Raw genomic sequence first — 17,662 nt, 5'->3', positions numbered from 1 at the left:
CTTGTCATTGTGACTTATTGTATCCACTTCGAAGGTCTCATCGAGCTTGATGCTAAAGCGCCTACCATCAACTAGGAAATTTCTGTCGCACAGGCCGCACTCGTCTTTGCAGTATTCGCACATACCGAAATCCTTTTCATCGTCAGACATTTCCTATGTTCATAGTTGAAACATTAGTTGATAAACACTTACTAGTTCTATTAATTCAACTAGTTCTATTAATTCAACTAAGCACTTACTAAAAATAAACTAGTTCTATTAATTTTCTTACTAAAAATAAAGTAGCTAGTTCTATATAGTAAAATTTTAATTAGATCATCAAATCTCATATACCTAAATTTTCTTACTAAAAATAAACTAATTCTATTGATTCAACTAGTTCAACTAAGCACTTACTATAAATAAAAATAATTAATTTTCTTACTAATTCAACTAAGCACTTACTAATTCAATTAAGCACTTATTAATTTTGTTACTAATTCGACTAAGCACTTACTAATTCATCTAACATTAATATATCAAATTCATCTATAACTAAAAGTATAAAAAAACTAACTCATCTAATTAACTTTAATTAATGTCTAGCTAATTCATCCAGTTCATCTAACATTTGACATTAATATCTAACTTTTCTATCTAATTCATCTAATATTTGACATTAATCTAACATTATTATCTAGGTAATTCATCTAATTAACAATTTGACATGCATTAACTAATTCATTTAGCTAGCTAAAACTTTGACATTAATCTAAAAACAGAAAACAGAAAATAAGTTAAAAAAATTGTGTGTGTGTGTGGACGCGCGCGTGTATGTGTGTGTGTGTGTACGAGCGGGGGCTCGATCGGAGCGCGACCATGGCGTGCGTAGGGGGCTTACACCGCGGGGCGACCGCGGCAGCGATGGGAGGCGGCGATCGACCGGCGCGGCGATGGGGCCGCGGCGTACGGTGCGGCGGCGCGAGACGCGACGACGGGGACGGCGACGACAGGTCGGGGCGGCGACGAGGACAGGGGCGGCGACGACGGGGACGGAGACGGCGATGGCACGTGGCGGAGGCGGCGATGGGCGTCGGCGCAGGACGGGGGCAGCGTACTGGGCGGCGGCGATGTCGAAATAGATTGGAGAAGTGGGAGATGAAACTGGAATTTTCGTAAGTGCTATATATATAGGAGGGGCCTTTAGTACCAGTTGGTGGCACCAACCGGTACTAAAGGTCAAATTTGGCCAGGCCAAAAGGCGGGAAGCGACCCCCTTTAGTACAAGGTCGTGGCTGCAACCAGTACTAAAGACCTCCCCCCCCTTTAGTACCGGTTGGAACCACAAACCGGTACTAAAGGGGGTGCGGTGCCACCCCGCGGTGCACAAAATTTAGTCCCACCTCGCCGAGCTAAGGGCAGTCGCACTGATTTATAAACCCAGTCGTGGCTGCTCCTACGAGCTCTTCTCTAAAGCAGGCTTCTGGGCCTACATGTGTTGTGCTGCCCTGTTGGGCCTACTGCGCTTGCGAGCCTGCATCTTGGCCCAACTATAGGTTTGGTTTCTAGTCGTATGCGGGCCGCTGTGGCCCAGTAGGCGGGCTTTTTTATTTAGTTTTTTTTCTTTTCTACTTTATTTAATTTCATTTATTTATTTCTGAGTTGTTTTTTGCTGTATTTAGAGTTTTTTTGTGAATACTTTTGCTTTAGGTACAAAAAATTACAAACTTCTGTTAGTGCCAGTAGTTTTCAAATTTGAATAGTTTAAATTTAAATTATTTGAAATTTGTGTGAATCACTAGTTTGTGAATAACTTAACTTTAAAAATAGATTTTTTAGTGATTCTTTTTCTTATTTTTAATATTAGTGTGTTTTATCATTATATTCAATTTGGTAATACTTAGGTTATTTAAAAACAAATGAAATGCCTTTGTAACAGATGAGTTTTTGTCCGAAACCCTCATACTTCGAAAGAGATCGTCCATTTTGTACACGAAGTGCATCCAGTTTTTTGTCGTAACCCTTTCTACTTTTTTGCACATGCTATGTGGGTGAAATGATGATAGCATGCCAACTTTCAACCTTTTCAGAGTTTATTTGTAATGCTTTTCAATTTCAGGGTCATTTAGCTAAAAAAATCAGTAAATGCATGAAAAATAGCAAATGAAGTCAGAAAGGGTTGAAAATTAATGACGTGGCTCTGAATGGTGCATACTGATCGCACAAAAAGTCTGGAGTTGTAATAGGTTAAAAAAATGAAATGCCTTTGTTACGGATGAGTTTTCGTCCTAAACCCTGATACTTCGAAAGAGATGGTTCATTTTGTACACGAAGTGCATCTAGTTTTTGCTGTAACCCTCTCAACTATTTTGCACATGCTATGTGGGTGAAATGATGATGCCATGCCAACTTTCAACCTTTTCAGAGTTCATTTGTAGTGCTTTTCAATTTCAGGGTCATTTAGCTCTAAAAAATTCACTAAATGAGCTAAAAAATAGCAGATGAAGTCAGAAAGGTACACGTTTGTCCGAAGCACGAAAGTACACGTTACAAATGCCAAAACACATAAGCACCCTAACTATTACAAAGATTCCCTACGGTTTGTTCAAAGTGGGACTTTCCAGATATACAAGTCTGAAAACGCACTACAGAAGAAAGTGATGACAGTGAAGCCGATCACATCCCAGAGTGGGATCTTTGTGTGTGAAACTTTTTCTTCGTGTGTGTGTCCCTTTGCGCCGTAACCATGGACAATCTTCATCATTTAACTAGATGCTCGGGTCAATATTCACTCTGAATGGAGCAATTTCATCAAACTTCTCATAATCTTCTGACATATCTGTCTTGTCATCCACTCCCACGATGTTTCTTTTCCATGAAAGAACTATGTGGCGCTTTGACTCATTGTATGATGTATTCGCATCCTTATATTTTTGTTTTTCTCGTCTTGATAGACATGTCCTTCACATAGAAAACCTGCGCCACATCATTGGCTAGGACGAATGGTTCGTCTGTGTACGCAAGATTGTTGAGATCCACTGTTGTCATTCCGTACTGCGGGTCTTCCGTTACCCCGCCTCGTGTCATATTGACCCATTTGCACCAAAACAAAGGGACCTTCAAACCACATCCATAGTCAAGTTCTCATATGTCCTCTATGTAACCATAATATGTGTCCTTTCCCCTCTTGGTTGCTGCATCAAAGCGGACACCACTATTTTGGTTGGTGCTCTTCTTATCTTGGGCGATCGTGTAAACTGTATTCCCATTTATCTCGTACCCTTTGAAAGTCATATATTCGAAGATGGTAACTGGGACAGCAAGTACAGGTCATCTTCAACAGCGGCGTCATGCATGGCACATGTTTGCAACCAACCGGCGAAAGTCCCCGTTTGTTCACGTGTAATCCAGTCATCAGACTGCTCTGGGTGTTTGGAGCGTAGAAAATTCTTGTGTTCCTCCATATACGAAGCCATCAAGGCAGAATTTTGTAGAACTGTGTAGTGTGGTTGTGTGAGAGAATGCCCGTCCATACATATTATTTGATCCGCTCCTAGCGTGCCTTTTCCACCCAGACTGCCCTTATGCCGCGATTCAGGAACACCAATCGTCTTAAGGTCAGGAATAGAGTCAATACAAAACTCAATGACCTCCTCATTTTCATGGGCCTTGGAGATGCTTCCTTCTGGCCTAGCACGGTTATGAACATATTTCTTTAAGACTCCCATGAACCTCTCAAAGGGGACATATTGTGTAGAAATACAGGACCCAGAACGTTAATCTCTTCGCATAGGTGAACTAGGACGTGCGCCATGATGTTGAAGAAGGATGGTGGGAACACCAACTCGAAACTGACAAGACATTGCACCAAATCATTCTCTAACCTTGGTATGATTTCTGGATCGATTACCTTCTGAGAGATTGCATTGAGGAATGCACGTAGCTTCACAATGGCTAATCAAACATTTTTCGGTAGAAGCCCCCTCAATGCAACCGGAAGTAGTTGCATCATAATCACGTGGCAGTCATGAAACTTTAGGTTCTGGAACTTTTTCTCTACCGTATTTATTATTCCCTTTATATTCGACGACAAGCCAGACGGTACCTTCATACTGAGCAGGCATTCAAAGAAGATTTCCTTCTCTTCTTTGGTAAGAGCATAGCTGGCATGACCCTGATGTATGCCGTCTTTTCCGTAAATACGTTGTTGGTTCTCCCGTGCCTCCGGTGTATCTTTTGTCTTCTCATACACGCCCAAGAAGGCAAGCAGGGTCACGCAAAGATTCTTCGTCATGTGCATCCCGTCGATTGCGGAGCGGACCTCTAGGTCTTTCCAATAGGGCAGGTCCCAAAATATAGATTTCTTCTTCCACATGGGTGCGCGTCCGTCAGCGTCATTCGGAACAGGTTGTCCGCCAGGACCCTTTCCAAAGATTACCTTCAAATCCTTGACCATATCATGTACATCAGCACCAGTACGGTGGCGAGGCTTCGTCCGGTGATCCGCCTCACCTTTGAAATGCTTGCCTTTCTTTCTTACGGGATGCCTGCTCGGAAGAAATCGACGATGTCCCAGGTACACATTCTTCTTACAATTATTCAAATATATACTGTCGGTATCATCCAAACAGTGCGTGCATGCGCGGTATCCCTTGTTTGTTTGTCCTGAAAGGTTACTGAGAGCAGGACAATCATTGATGGTCACAAACAGCAATGCATGTAGGTCAAATTCTTCCTGATCGAGCTCATCCCATGCAGGTACACCTTTTCCATTCCACAGCTGTAAGAGTTCTTCAACTAATGGCCTTAGGTACACATCAATGTCGTTGCCGGGTTGCTTAGGGCCTTGGATGAGCACTGGCATCATAATGAACTTCCGCTTCATGCACAACCAAGGAGGAAGGTTATACATACATATAGTCACAGGCCAGGTGCTATGGTTGCTGCTCTGCTCCCCAAAAGGATTAATGCCATCTGCGCTTAGACCAAACCATACGTTCCTTGCGTCACCTGCAAAGTCCTCCCAGTACTTTCTCTCGATTTTTCTCCACTGCAACCCATCAGTGGGTACTCTCAACTTCCCGTATTTCTTACGGTCTTCTCTGTGCCATCGCATCAACTTGGCATACGTTTCAACCGTGGTATTATAGGAGCATACCACATCACCTTGGCAGGAATCTTCTTCCTGGGGCGCTCGCCCTTGACATCACCAGGGTCATCGCGGCTGATCTTATACCGCAATGCACCGCATACCGGGCACGCGTTCAAATCCTCGTACTCACCGCGGTAGAGGATGTAGTCATTAGGGCATGCATGTATCTTCTACACCTCTAACCCTAGAGGGCAGACAACCTTCGTTGCTTCGTACGTACTCTCGGGCAATTAGTTGTCCTTTGGAAGCATCTTCTTTAACATTATCAGCAACTTTTCAAATCCCTTGTCAGATACACCATTCTCTGCCTTCCATTGCAGCAATTCCAATGTGGTGCCTAGCTTTTTCTTGTCAGCTTCGCAATTCGGGTACAACAATTTCTTGTGATCCTCTAACATGCGCTGCAAATTATTCTTCTCCTTTTCACTTGCGCAGTTTCTCTTTGCATCGGCAATGGCCCGACCTAGATCATCAGCGGGCTCGTCTAATGCCTCTTCTTCAGCTTCTTCCCGCATTGCCGGCTTAGCTTCTTCCCCCATTGTTGTACCAACGTATTCAGGGAACCCATGGCCAAGATAGTTGTCGTCGTCCTCTTCTTCTTCATTGTCTTCCATCATAACCCCTCTTTCTCCGTGCTTGGTCCAAACTTTATAGTGGGGCATGAAACCGGACTCAAACAGGTGGACGTGAATGGTTCTTGACTTAGAGTAATTCTGATCATTCTTGTTTGCCTCAGCCGCAAGCAGAAAAGTTTGCACGCCATTAACGAACTGGGGAGAGCATCGCTCATCATACATCCATTGCCGGCTCATCTTCATTACACAGCACCGAATAGACCAAATTAATAGAAGTTCATACAACACTTAAATGCAACATGCAAATAACTCTCTAGCTAAAGCATTTAAATGCAACAACAAATGCGATCAAGATCGCAACTAAGGTAACAATTGATCCAACAGCATAGTGATACCAAGCCTCACTATCAATGGCATATTTTCTAATCTTTCTAATCTTCAAGCGCATTTTCTCCATCTTGATCTTGTGATCATCGACGACATCGGCAACATGCAACTCCAATTCCATCTTCTCCCCCTCAGTTCTTTTCAATTTTTCTTTCAAATACTTGTTTTCTCTTTCAACTAAATTTGACCTCTCGACAATAGGGTCGGTAGGAATTTCCGGTTCACATACCTCCCAGATAAAAATATCTATGTCAACTTGATGGGCATAATTTGTCATAAACACCAAATGCAACAAATAGTTATAAAAGAGAATATACCACATCCGAATCATAACCCGGACGAGGGCTGACGGGGAAGGATATCAAAACCATGGCACTATGTATAACAAACAACGTATGGGTAAGATAATTATACGAGTAACTATATATCTAAATCACACAGACATGATTTTTTTATATAAAAAAAGATAAGAACAAGAGGCTCATCACAAGGTGGTGCCAGCGACGGGACAGTGCGGGCAATCGACGGTGGTTAGGACGGAGACGGGAAGGCACTAAGTAAACCACACACACATATGCAAACTAAGTGTTATATATTTTGACCTCAAATTGCATATAAATCAAATACTACCACATATAATTCCTCCCAAAATAAAACCCACAAATCACTATACTTATAGAGCATTGCAAGAGCTAATCTAGCAATGAGAGATGAAAGGACAAAGTTTATAACCTTTGTGATCACTTGGATGGATGGGGTGCCTTCAAATCCTCACAAATTTTGGCAAAAATGGAGTGTGAGCTCGAGAGGAAGAGGAAGAAAACAGAGGAGAGGGGAAGAACAAAGTGCTTCGGCTCGGGCTGGACGAAGCACTATATATAGTGTGACCTTTAGTACCAGTTGGTTATATGAACCGGGACTAAAGGTTCGTCTCTAGTTCCGATTCGTGGCACGAACCGGTACTAAAGGTTCGGGTCGGGCCCCAGCCTGACACAAGCCTGCCACCACCTCATTAGTACCAGTTCGTGGCACGAACCGGTACTAATGAGCACCGCCTGCCTAGCCGTTGGAACCGGCATTAATGGTCACATTAGTGCTGGTTCAGTTACAAACCGGGACTAATGTGCTTCACATTAGGCCCTTTTTCTACTAGTGTCTAGGTAAAGTGAGTGTTAGCGTGCGTAGAGTTGTATCGATGGTCGACGGAACTTGAGAGAATATTAATTCTACATTTAGCTCCTCGTTGGGTTTGACACTCTTATTTATCGAAAAATTTACAATCGATCCCCTATACTTGTGGGTTATCAGTCTTTACCAAGCAAAGACTTCAGCAACCAAGAGTAATTGTGGTTCGCGAAGCAAGTCTGTCGAAGGTTTGGAGATCGTCGATAAGCGTCTACCTTGAATGAAATCGACCAAGTCTGATCAGCTTCATGTTGAAGGAGAATAGGATGACCAAAGGTTTGGTCCTGTGTTCAATCACAAGTCCCTCCGACCAGACGTATCTCTTTTGCAGAAGGGTGAACTGGTCTACCAAATCATCTATCACCATCTAGCACCACTGGTCGTTTCTTCTCTACTACAATTTCTTTGGTACTTTATTTTCTATGCTTTGTGTATAGGTATCCACGATCACTTATGTTTCACTGATCTTTATGTGCACCCTGTCTATCTTGTCTAGTATATTTAAATTCGTTGTTCTCAAAGTAGTTTGTATGTATGCTCGTCTGCTCACCCTTTGGCGCTACTTTGTTATTCAACCGAGCTATGTCCTGATGAACATCTCTTGATAGGATTGTTATTCGTCAGGTCTATTTTGTTCATACTTTCAACTTATGTTGTTTGTCTTGCTTCCATTATGTGTCAGCATTGTCTTCGTGAAAGTTCTCTGTTACTACTCGAAAGTTTATCGTTGTTTTCATCAAAAGTTTTGCATAGTTCTTCTTGTTTAGTTTTTTTATCTTCGTGTGTTTGTGCTCATTTACTTTTAGTGTTCCTATTCTGGTTCTTTTTTCGCTGCTTTTTGTTGAGAGGTTTAAAGTTTTGAAAGAAATTTTAAATCTCCCATTCACCCCCCCCCCCCCCCCCATATCAGTCGATATACTCTCGGTCCTAATAGAGACACCTCATTGTGGTCCTTCTGGGTCGCGTAGAATAGTTGCAGCCTCAGGTTCTGCATCATAGAGAGGCCAAGGAGCCCTTCATTGTTGGAATATGGATGTGCCAGTACGACCTTGCCGCTAATCCTTTGCCACGCCTTGTATTGTAGCATTGATGTTCGGATCTCCCATCTGATACCATCGTTTAGATCCAAGATGTCGAAGCCCCAGCGGAGGTCCGGTGCAGCTCGTTGTTCCACCATATCCCTCCAGGCTTCCAAGTCATAATTGCATCTCTTTAGTTGGTGGTTGAACTATACTAGCTTGTTGTCTGAAAATGCCTGCTAGAATGATTTGTTTAAAAGAAAATCTAGAATATGAATCCTGACTTTTGAAATAGGATGCATCCATGTGATGTTTTGAAAATAAAAATTAGTTTACTATCTTGTCATGAACTTTCCAGTCAACAAAACAAAATCTTGTGAGTGAACTCTTATGTTGTGTTAATGCAACGAAATAGAACAATTCTGAAATGAATTGAAATTCACAATTTGAACTTGTTACATTTGGTGCCATGTCGTGTGGAGATGCATAGATGCTACCTAGAGCAAAGTGTAGAGATGCAACTAACGGTACAACAGGTTTCGCAAGTATACTAAGACATTTGCAAGTAATATAACAATACTATTTCTCAAGTTATGCCTAGCAAACAAATAAATACAGTCACTATGATGACATACCATCTGCACGTAAGCTATATATGCGGGAAGGTTCAATTTTCAAGAAAATTTATTGCATCAGGTCAAGCAATTATCTTGAATAGAGAAACAATAGGGAAGAGATTAGTTGTTTTTTTCTTACCGGAACGGAAGATGTTAGGTTAGTTTAGCATTGAGAGGTTTTAGACCTTCAGATTTTATCGTTAGATTGTCCAGATGATGATTTGGATTTATTTTCTCGTGTTTTCATAGGGGTAGTAGATACTCGTCCGAGAGGATCAATACAATCCTCCAACATATTACACCAATCTCATACTCTAACAGACTTGCACTTGAAACTTTTTGGTGTTAGTGTTGTTGTAGTGTACTCTTCTTCCCCTACTAATGAGATGAAATACACATCTATGTAAAAAGGACTGACAAGTGGGCAAAAATTAATATTCAACTATGGGCTTGGTAAACCCTGAATATATAAGATAATTAAAGTGGCTAAGGAAGGCCCCCTCTCATGAGTTCCCAATGTTAGCTAGCACTCTCTCTGACGTGGACACGTGTCCTTGGTTTTTTTTTTCTGGTCCACCGTTTTTTCTTCGATCTTTTGGTTATTTTGAACTTTTTTACTGCCGTGTGGACCAGCGTCAATGCAGTTGCTGACATTGGTTTTTCATTTTGTTCATTACTCGGTTTTTCCTTTTGTGTTTGTTAATTTTTTCATACAATACAATGCAGATGCTCCCGTATATGCATAGATACTCACCCCTATAAACACATGTAAGATAATTAAAGTGGCTAAGGAGGGCCTCCTCTCATGAGTTCCCAATGTTAGCTAGCACTCTCTCTCCGTGGACACGTGTCCTTGTTTTTTCTTTCTGGTCCACCGGTTTTTCTTCGATCTTTTGTTCTTTTTGAACTTTTTTACTGCCGTGTGGACCAGCGTCAATGCAGTTGCTGACATTGGTTTTTCATTTTGTTCATTACTCGGTTTTTCCTTTTGTGTTTGTTAATTTTTTTCACACAATACAATGCAGATGCTCACGTATATGCATAGATACTCACCCCTATAGATACATGTACGCACATCCTGTAATTACGAGAACCTTCGAGATATTAAGCTGATAAACAACATCTTGAGATCGTCGAGGCCACTGCAGTGCCTTCGTAGTGTACAAGAACGTCTCCTCTCACTGAACGGATATCGCCAGCTACTGAGGAGCATTGATGCCATGCGTTTGAAGTACTTTGGCGTAAGTGCTTTCCTAACTGACACGTATTTTTTTTGGATACTACTGGGTTCTTTCTTTTGTGTCTGCTAAACATGGTACAACATAGATGCTCACAAACACTCACCTCTATAAACACATGCATGTACACTATGCCCCTATAACGCTATTTGGAGCGCCTGAAATAAATCCAGAAAAATACGAGCACCAGTGCCAACACAATACAACATAATACGCGCACCCCTATAAATGCACACACGTACACCCTATCCATATAACTTTATGAGTGGTACAAGGTGTAAGCATTCTTTGCTCATTCTACTTTCTATAAAAAATTAAGATAATTATGATGCGATGCCTAACAACTTTTTCTACAGGACACCATAGACTAAGCAAATCAAAGAAAATTATGTACCTTTGAGTATCCATTTAGACTGTGAGAATTATGCTAGATTTTGATTGATAATGCATCTCTAATTCCGTTACTCATGCGTGCTATTTCTCACGACTAAGGGTTATAGGATGCAACAAATATTACTTAAAATATCATGTATAAAGAAATCATCAATACACTGTCATGCCAAAGATTCTATCTTTTTACTAGAGTATTTTTCATTCAGTTTTTACTGTTTTGTGAACTAAAATTTGTATGCATTGCAGGAAAGAATCACATAGTTGTTTTTTTTCTTCATTGGGCTGCCAACACTGAGCCTAAAAGAGTGGACCTTTGTATAAAGTTTAATCCTTTCTATTTTCTAATCACTTTTTTGGTGTTTTTCCTTCTTCTGTATCTTGCTTCGTCCACTAATGCAAATTTTCATCTGTTGTAGGATGGGGTATTATATGTAAAATGAGATATTTAAAATGTATATAGACAATTTTTCTTTGGTTCGAAGTAAGCTTTATTTCGTACAACTTTTAGTTGAACCAAACGATTTTCAAACTTTGGCGAGCATGGTAGGAACAACTTTGGGTGAAACATTTAAGATATAAAGATAACTGACTGTAACCATGGGTGAAGTGTTTTTTTAATACCTTTCGGTATTTATCTAAGTTATAAATTGGCTTGCACATTACAAACTGTCAGCTCGCTTACCCACCGCCTTCTTTTCTTCTATAAAACAACAAAACCACATACACACGCTTCACAACGGCCGCGGCATGACGCCGTGCCTCCGTCTGCTAGTTTAATATTGTTTTTGCACGCAGATGCTGTCCGAATTGGGATTCCGTGTGTAACTATGAATGGAATTAACAAATAAATTGCTCATGTGTGTGATCAAATAAAGAAGATATAGAAGATTCAGACAAGTGAACCATCTCAGTCATGAAAATTAAACCATGCATATATAGCAACAAGCAAGCTGTCCTGAAAATCATATCCACACTGCTCTGCTCAGCTCAGAAAGAATACCGGCCAGGTCGATCCTCATCACCAAGAGTGGAAAATGAAAAACAGAGAAACACCGACATGCAGTACAGAACAACCAACAGTTGTGGGGTGCTTCAGATGTTTCTCATTTACGCACCTAAACAACAACCTCCTTAGACTAGGAAGTAGGAATCTTTTTAGAGATGTTAGAGATGTTAATAAGGACTACATATGGATGTATATAGACATATTTTAGAGTCACTCATTTTGCTCCGTATGTAGTTCGCATTGGAGTCTTTAAAAAGACTTATATTTAGCAATGGGGGAGTAATATATATGGTTCATGCATGCCAACAGCACAGCCAGCTCCAACAACTGGTCGACAGCACACCCTACCAATCACAATCAGGAATTCAGGATCGGTTAATCATATATAATCTGCAAGCTCAACAACAGCTAGCAAATAGACATACGCCGACGACTAGACGAGTTCAGTTTGGCTGTTCATCCAACTAGATGACTCGTTGCGCCAATGACGCAAAGGGCGAGAGGGAGACAACTATTGTGAGAATATTCAGACACCCAAGTCTTTACTATTGATACATAGATGATTAGTTACAATGTGGTACACAAAGGAAGTAGATAGGAAGGGATAGATTATTAGCTTATGAAAACCAAACGTGGCCAACACTGCCGCATCCTCTGCTTCGAAGCCGCCTTTTCTCACCGGATCTAACACAGATACATGATCATAAAAGGAAGCAAGACCATCATATATAATGGTCTACTTACTCATTCAGGTTAGTGATCAGGTGGCTGGAACCGCAAAGTATAATGGGGCTTGACGGACAATAAAAATAGGTGTTGCTCCTCGTCTCCTCCTCCTCCTGAGTCTGGATCGAGGCCTCGCTCCTCTCTTCTCCTGAATGACAGCTTGAAGGAAAGGACACACAAAAGCGCAGTCCTATACATTGACTAACCTGACAGAAAATAGAGACAAATGTAGATATGGTTATCTATTATGCCGCTGATAAAAAAGTAAAACACTAAACAGAGACAAATAGAAGAATAGTGAGGACTGGAGTAACCTCTACATAATAATTCAGATTGCATCACTGAACATATGAATGACAGAGAGCCCCAAAGAAATTGGCTTTATCAGGTATATGAATGACATTATAGAGAGAATTACCAAATTATCAGGTAAGTGACATGATAGAAAGAGGAAGGTGCTCCATGCTTGTTGCTTGAAACTCCATCAACTACCAGTGCATACACTACATAGGTTAATAATAAACTAATCCTTGAATTCCTCTCATACTTTTTTGTGTGGCTAGTGGATGCTGGAATTTTGCTACTGCGACGTTGCAAATCTTGTTTTGTTTTTACCGAAGGACCTTATTATGGTTTGAAATGTAGTAGTATAGTACTTCGCTAGTTAGCATCCTCTCCTCTCCTCTCAAGAGAAAAAAGAGAGAAGAAATGGGTAGGTGTCTCAACTGGACATCTGAAGAGGATCTGACCACCACGCTTAAATCAAACAGAGTGGAAGCAAAAACAAAACAAAAAAACCTTAATTGGCCTAGAACCAGACGGAGTTAACACAGAGGTTAGAGAGGTGAAAGGGACCTTGATGAGCACAAGAGCAGTTTCGGCTGTCAGCGGTGGGGAAGGAGCTTTTTTGGCTGTCAGCATCGTCCTGGTGGATGGCCGCTGTAAATTTATAAAAGAATGTAGTATAAACACAACTGAAAATTCTGTAACATAGTTTAGAAGATACCATATTAACAGCAAATACAATATAAAAAAGAGCCACTGTAACTGTAAGGCATAATGGTGATTCAGTGCTGGTTTTCAAATAAACGTAAACAATGCTACTACCACCGCAAATTAAGGCTCGCAATATAAAACAGAGCAATTGCCCAAGTATTTATTTGTGAGTGGCGAAGCATGATAAATGTGAGCGAAAATCCTGTTTATGAATGAGCAGTTCGATTTTCTCACATGATATAGTACCTGGTGCACCAGTGATTGGATTACTGCTTGTTGGTGGGAAAGCAAGCATAGCGAAGCTTCAGAAATACCACTATAGGGATCGCCATATTTTACAAATAAAATTTTCACTGTTAGCCTGTCCACAAAGTCGACAGAAAAAAATCAGTCTTGCTTCCAAAATCATACCAACAACTTTACCATGTTATACAGAGAACCTAAAAAACATCAGAAAATAAGTACCCAAATATAATAACAAACAAATAAACCTACTCGAGAAATTGTTTCCCATGCTACCTATATGCCCTGCCTAAGAAAAAGAAAACCTACCTAAGAAATTGTTTCACACGGCTCCTAAAATCTAAATCCAATGGGTTGTGACCAAACTTATCTGCACCATCAAACCATTTTAAAAGGTCAAACAAGCAGTCACATTGTTCCAACGGGCCATTTAGCTCACTGGCAAGTACAACCTCTCAATAACACCTAAGAGACTCAAGACAAAAGCTAGCCCAACGTTCCTCGCAGCTAATAGAAACACCATGAGAGAACTGTTCTGCAACAAAAATGAAAATAGCAACCATAGTGATAGTAGCAGGGTTCAGAAAACTGCTTTGTTTTTCTACAACCAAACAAACATTGTTTTCAACAAGTTTCAGAGTCTGACATGTAATATTTTATGAAGTGTAAATTATATTTGAATTATTTTATAAGAAGAAACTCCAGGAGAAACAAATATCATGCAGCTCTTCTTTTGTGTTTTTTACGTAGATAAAACCTGTCCAAATCTATGTTTTTGGGCCTTCAATGCCATTATTAAGAACAACACAACTACAAAAGCTTCTGCCTTTCCACAACACTTTCCTCCCAACTTCACTAAAGCATAGAAGAATATAAATTTTTATAATCGGCAATAGCAACCATAGTGACAGTAGCAGGGGCGAGTCCTCTCAACTATATATTGCAAAAGAAATTAGGATTGTAGCAATCTCCGGCTTGGCTGGTTTTACCTTAAACAAAATTCAGTCTCATGAAGCTGGAGCCCAAAACTTGGATCCCGGAAATCACGATCTATGACAAGAAGCTGAGACAATGTCACATCAAGCTGCGGTAAGGTAAGTTTGATGTCAGAAACCGTTAACCTCAACAACAACAACAACAACAACAAAAGAAAGAACAACAGTTAGCAAACCCACTTGGCTAAACAGTGTATCGTAGATAGCCATGAGGCCACTCTGGCCGACGGTAGCGCAGGCCTTCCCATCCAGGTCCAACTGTGGGTTTTGCAGATCGGCAAAACTTCAAGCAAGGAGAATTATCAGCACACAAGCAGTGACGATAACCAGAGGCAATGACCGTCAGTAAACTGCTGTCAGAAAAAACTCTCTGCAACATGGCTGTTGATGAGCTTTCGGTACTTGAGCCTCTGCCTCCCGATGCCAACGGCGCCGGAGACGAACAGAATCACCTCATACCCCTGGAAATTAAGCTTCTTCACCTGAAACAGTTCCACATATTTACCGGTCAGCAACTGTCAGAATGATTTTTTATAGGTTTAGAAAGCTCCTTGGTCAGAAAATTCAGTTACCTGCTCGCAGAGGGCTCTGAGCCTGCCCATGGCCAGTCGGCCATTCTGCCCGGTGACAACAGCAGTGCCGACCTGGATGCATGAGAAAGTGATTAGATGGACCCAACGAACAGAATACCAATTTACTTAGCGAATAAGCAAATTATTTACTTGATTTTTTTACTTTGCAAGACAACCAAAATTGACTAACAAGTTGTAAACTAACTTTAGAAATTTCATGATGCGTAAACATACGAAGTAATTCCTCCTCTCCTCTTCTCCTCCATTTTTTCACTCAGGAGTAATTCACATGTTTGTCAAAAAACCAAAAGGAATCTAACCCAAGGCAGAAAATAGCTTGCAGCCACACAAGCATTTTATCGAGCAGGTCAAGAGCATGGGAAAAAGAGAGAGGCTCGCCTAGGAACAAACACAGTGAGCAAACGCATAGCAGAAGACGAGGCAGCAAATCGCATAAATAAGATACAAGGGGCCCGCAAGAAGGCACTTATCTCACGAGAACACCAAACCGCATGATCACCACTCAATAACCTCACAAGAACAGAGGTTCCATCTACTATGTATTTCTTGGATCCTCAAGAACCACTAAAATCACTGAACCTAAACACCGAATTACCCAAGCATCCAAGAAGCAAGAGCAAAATCACAATTTTGCAATAATGGACAACAGGGGTAAGGTAAGACCCAATTTCCCAAAGCATCAAAGAAACGACAGAAATCACAATCAACATTCATGGACACCGGGGGTAGGGCCAAGAACGGTGGAGGATCCCGGCACAATTGCACGCATCAAGCAACGAATTACAGAAAGGGGGCGCTACGATTCCGCAGGGACTCGGCGGCAATGCAAGATCATGACGCACACAACCATGGCATACCAAGAAATAGGGAGGGGGGCGAGGGCGGGGGATGGGGGCGCACCAATATGCATGCGCTTGCACCCGGAGCACTTCTTGGTGCCGGTGGCACTGCACTCGGCGCAGGGCCCCAGCTTGGCCCCGACCTGCTGGCTGGGCCCCTACAGCAAGGGGGGCTGCTGCTGATCCCCCTAGAGCGGCATCGCGTAGGCGGTGGCGAAGCCCGTAGTGTCGACGACGAAGTAGCGCGAGGCGGCGCTCCGCAGCACCAACGCCATGGCTGGGCCAAGCCGCCTCCCTGGCTCCCCACGGTGCCCCATCTGAAACCACGGAGCCGCACCCAACCGCCCGGTCCCGCCCAACCTTGCCAGCACATGCCGACGCCGGTCGACGCACCTCCAGCTACTCTTTCCTCTCTCTTTCTCCCTCCTCTCCTTCCTTCTCTCTCTCTCCCTCTCATCTTCTCTCTCTCCTACAGCAGGGACTAATCCATGGCGCTGCATCATCCACATCATGAGTTAATGACAAAGCATGGAAGACCCAAACAAAAATTGCAGTTTAAAAGAAAATGAAGCAGTTTGCTAAATTTTAAGAACATGGAACAACAAAAAGGACTACATGATAAACACTTGGTGCTGCTATTTTCATGGTATTATCTAATCTAGAATGAAAAGTGTTTATCCTAAAAAATTGTGATATACAAAGATGATAACTTTACCTCATCACCACATGAGAGAACATCAAGAACAGCGTGTGTAGTGCATTGCTTAGCCCCATTGGTCGCTAGCACATGATCTGGGCTATTGGTTAGACCATTATCCTCTGCATATCGATAACCGAGCAACAAGAAAGTCAATTAGACTACTTATTCAATATGGATATTCTGAAAATAAGAAATGCATCCGTGTGCAGGTACCCTGAAGCTTGTTGCAGATAGCCTTCCTGAGCTCCATACACCCGGCATTAGCGGTGTAGCTTGTCCAATTTGCTACACCTACAGCACACGTGCCTACAGAAAGTAAGAAAATTACTGTAAGTCTGAATGATACAAAGGAATGCCTGAAGCTAAACTGACAGATTGCCAGGGAAATCCGAAGAATTTTCTTGCTACAACTACAGCACACGTGCATGGGATACAAAGAGAAGCCTGCACATTTTTCTTTGTTGCTCAGTACAGCTAAACTAACTGGCAATTTGACTGTTTAGAAGAAAAAAATGAGATTGAGTCGAGAGAAACAGTGAGGGGCGGCGATGCGCATCACAAATCCTCTCCTCGTCCCTACAGAAACCCCAAAGCACCCCCTGCAGGCGGAAGGATTGGATTCACAGAACACGCAAAATCTGGTGGTTGAGGAGCTCACCAAGATCCGGGAAAATCCATGGGAGGGACAGGGAAAAAGAAAGATCAGACGAATTCGATCTCACCTTCTCTTCTCGCTTGGCGTCGGCGGGGACCAAGGAAACGGCGAGCTGCTGCTTCCTACCAGCGTCCTCTAGGCGACGACGACGGCGTCACGGATGGCTCGAAGGCAAGGACGACCGTGACGACACTGCGGACTGCTCTACAACGCGAGAAGAGTTTAACCTGCCGCGGCATCCTCCTCTACGCACCTCATACACCGCGACGTGGAGCCGCCCCTCCGGCCACCGCGGCCACGGAACGCCACGCCGCCCTCGTCTTGCCTCCCCAGCTTCTTCAGCAACACCCGCTCTCTCCCGCGC

The 17,662-nt window shown here is 42.2% G+C and overlaps 1 protein-coding gene across 2 annotated transcripts; it reads right to left on the bottom strand.

The window, feature by feature from the left end:
• Positions 1–11,791: 11,791 nt before the first annotated feature.
• On the bottom strand, positions 11,792–17,606 carry LOC109783472 (uncharacterized). Of its 2 annotated transcripts, XM_073498589.1 has the most exons (9): positions 17,366–17,606; positions 16,857–16,949; positions 16,659–16,762; positions 16,005–16,437; positions 14,692–15,155; positions 14,506–14,600; positions 13,520–13,634; positions 13,133–13,216; positions 11,792–12,483 (listed from the first exon to the last, which is right to left on the bottom strand). In XM_073498589.1, exons 5-9 carry the CDS (start codon positions 14,719–14,721, stop codon positions 12,292–12,294), a joined length of 516 nt encoding a protein of 171 aa, XP_073354690.1. In that variant the 5' UTR covers positions 14,722–15,155; positions 16,005–16,437; positions 16,659–16,762; positions 16,857–16,949; positions 17,366–17,606; the 3' UTR covers positions 11,792–12,291. The 2 variants fall into 2 exon arrangements, with proteins under 2 accessions (XP_073354690.1, XP_045084251.1); XM_045228316.2 differs by lacking the exon at positions 16,005–16,437.
• Positions 17,607–17,662: the final 56 nt, after the last annotated feature.

This window comes from Aegilops tauschii, chromosome 5 (genome assembly GCF_002575655.3).
Source record: "Aegilops tauschii subsp. strangulata cultivar AL8/78 chromosome 5, Aet v6.0, whole genome shotgun sequence".
Lineage (NCBI taxonomy): Eukaryota > Viridiplantae > Streptophyta > Magnoliopsida > Poales > Poaceae > Aegilops > Aegilops tauschii.
Note: the sequence above shows the minus strand (reverse complement) of the source record. Positions and strands in the feature narration are given on the sequence as shown.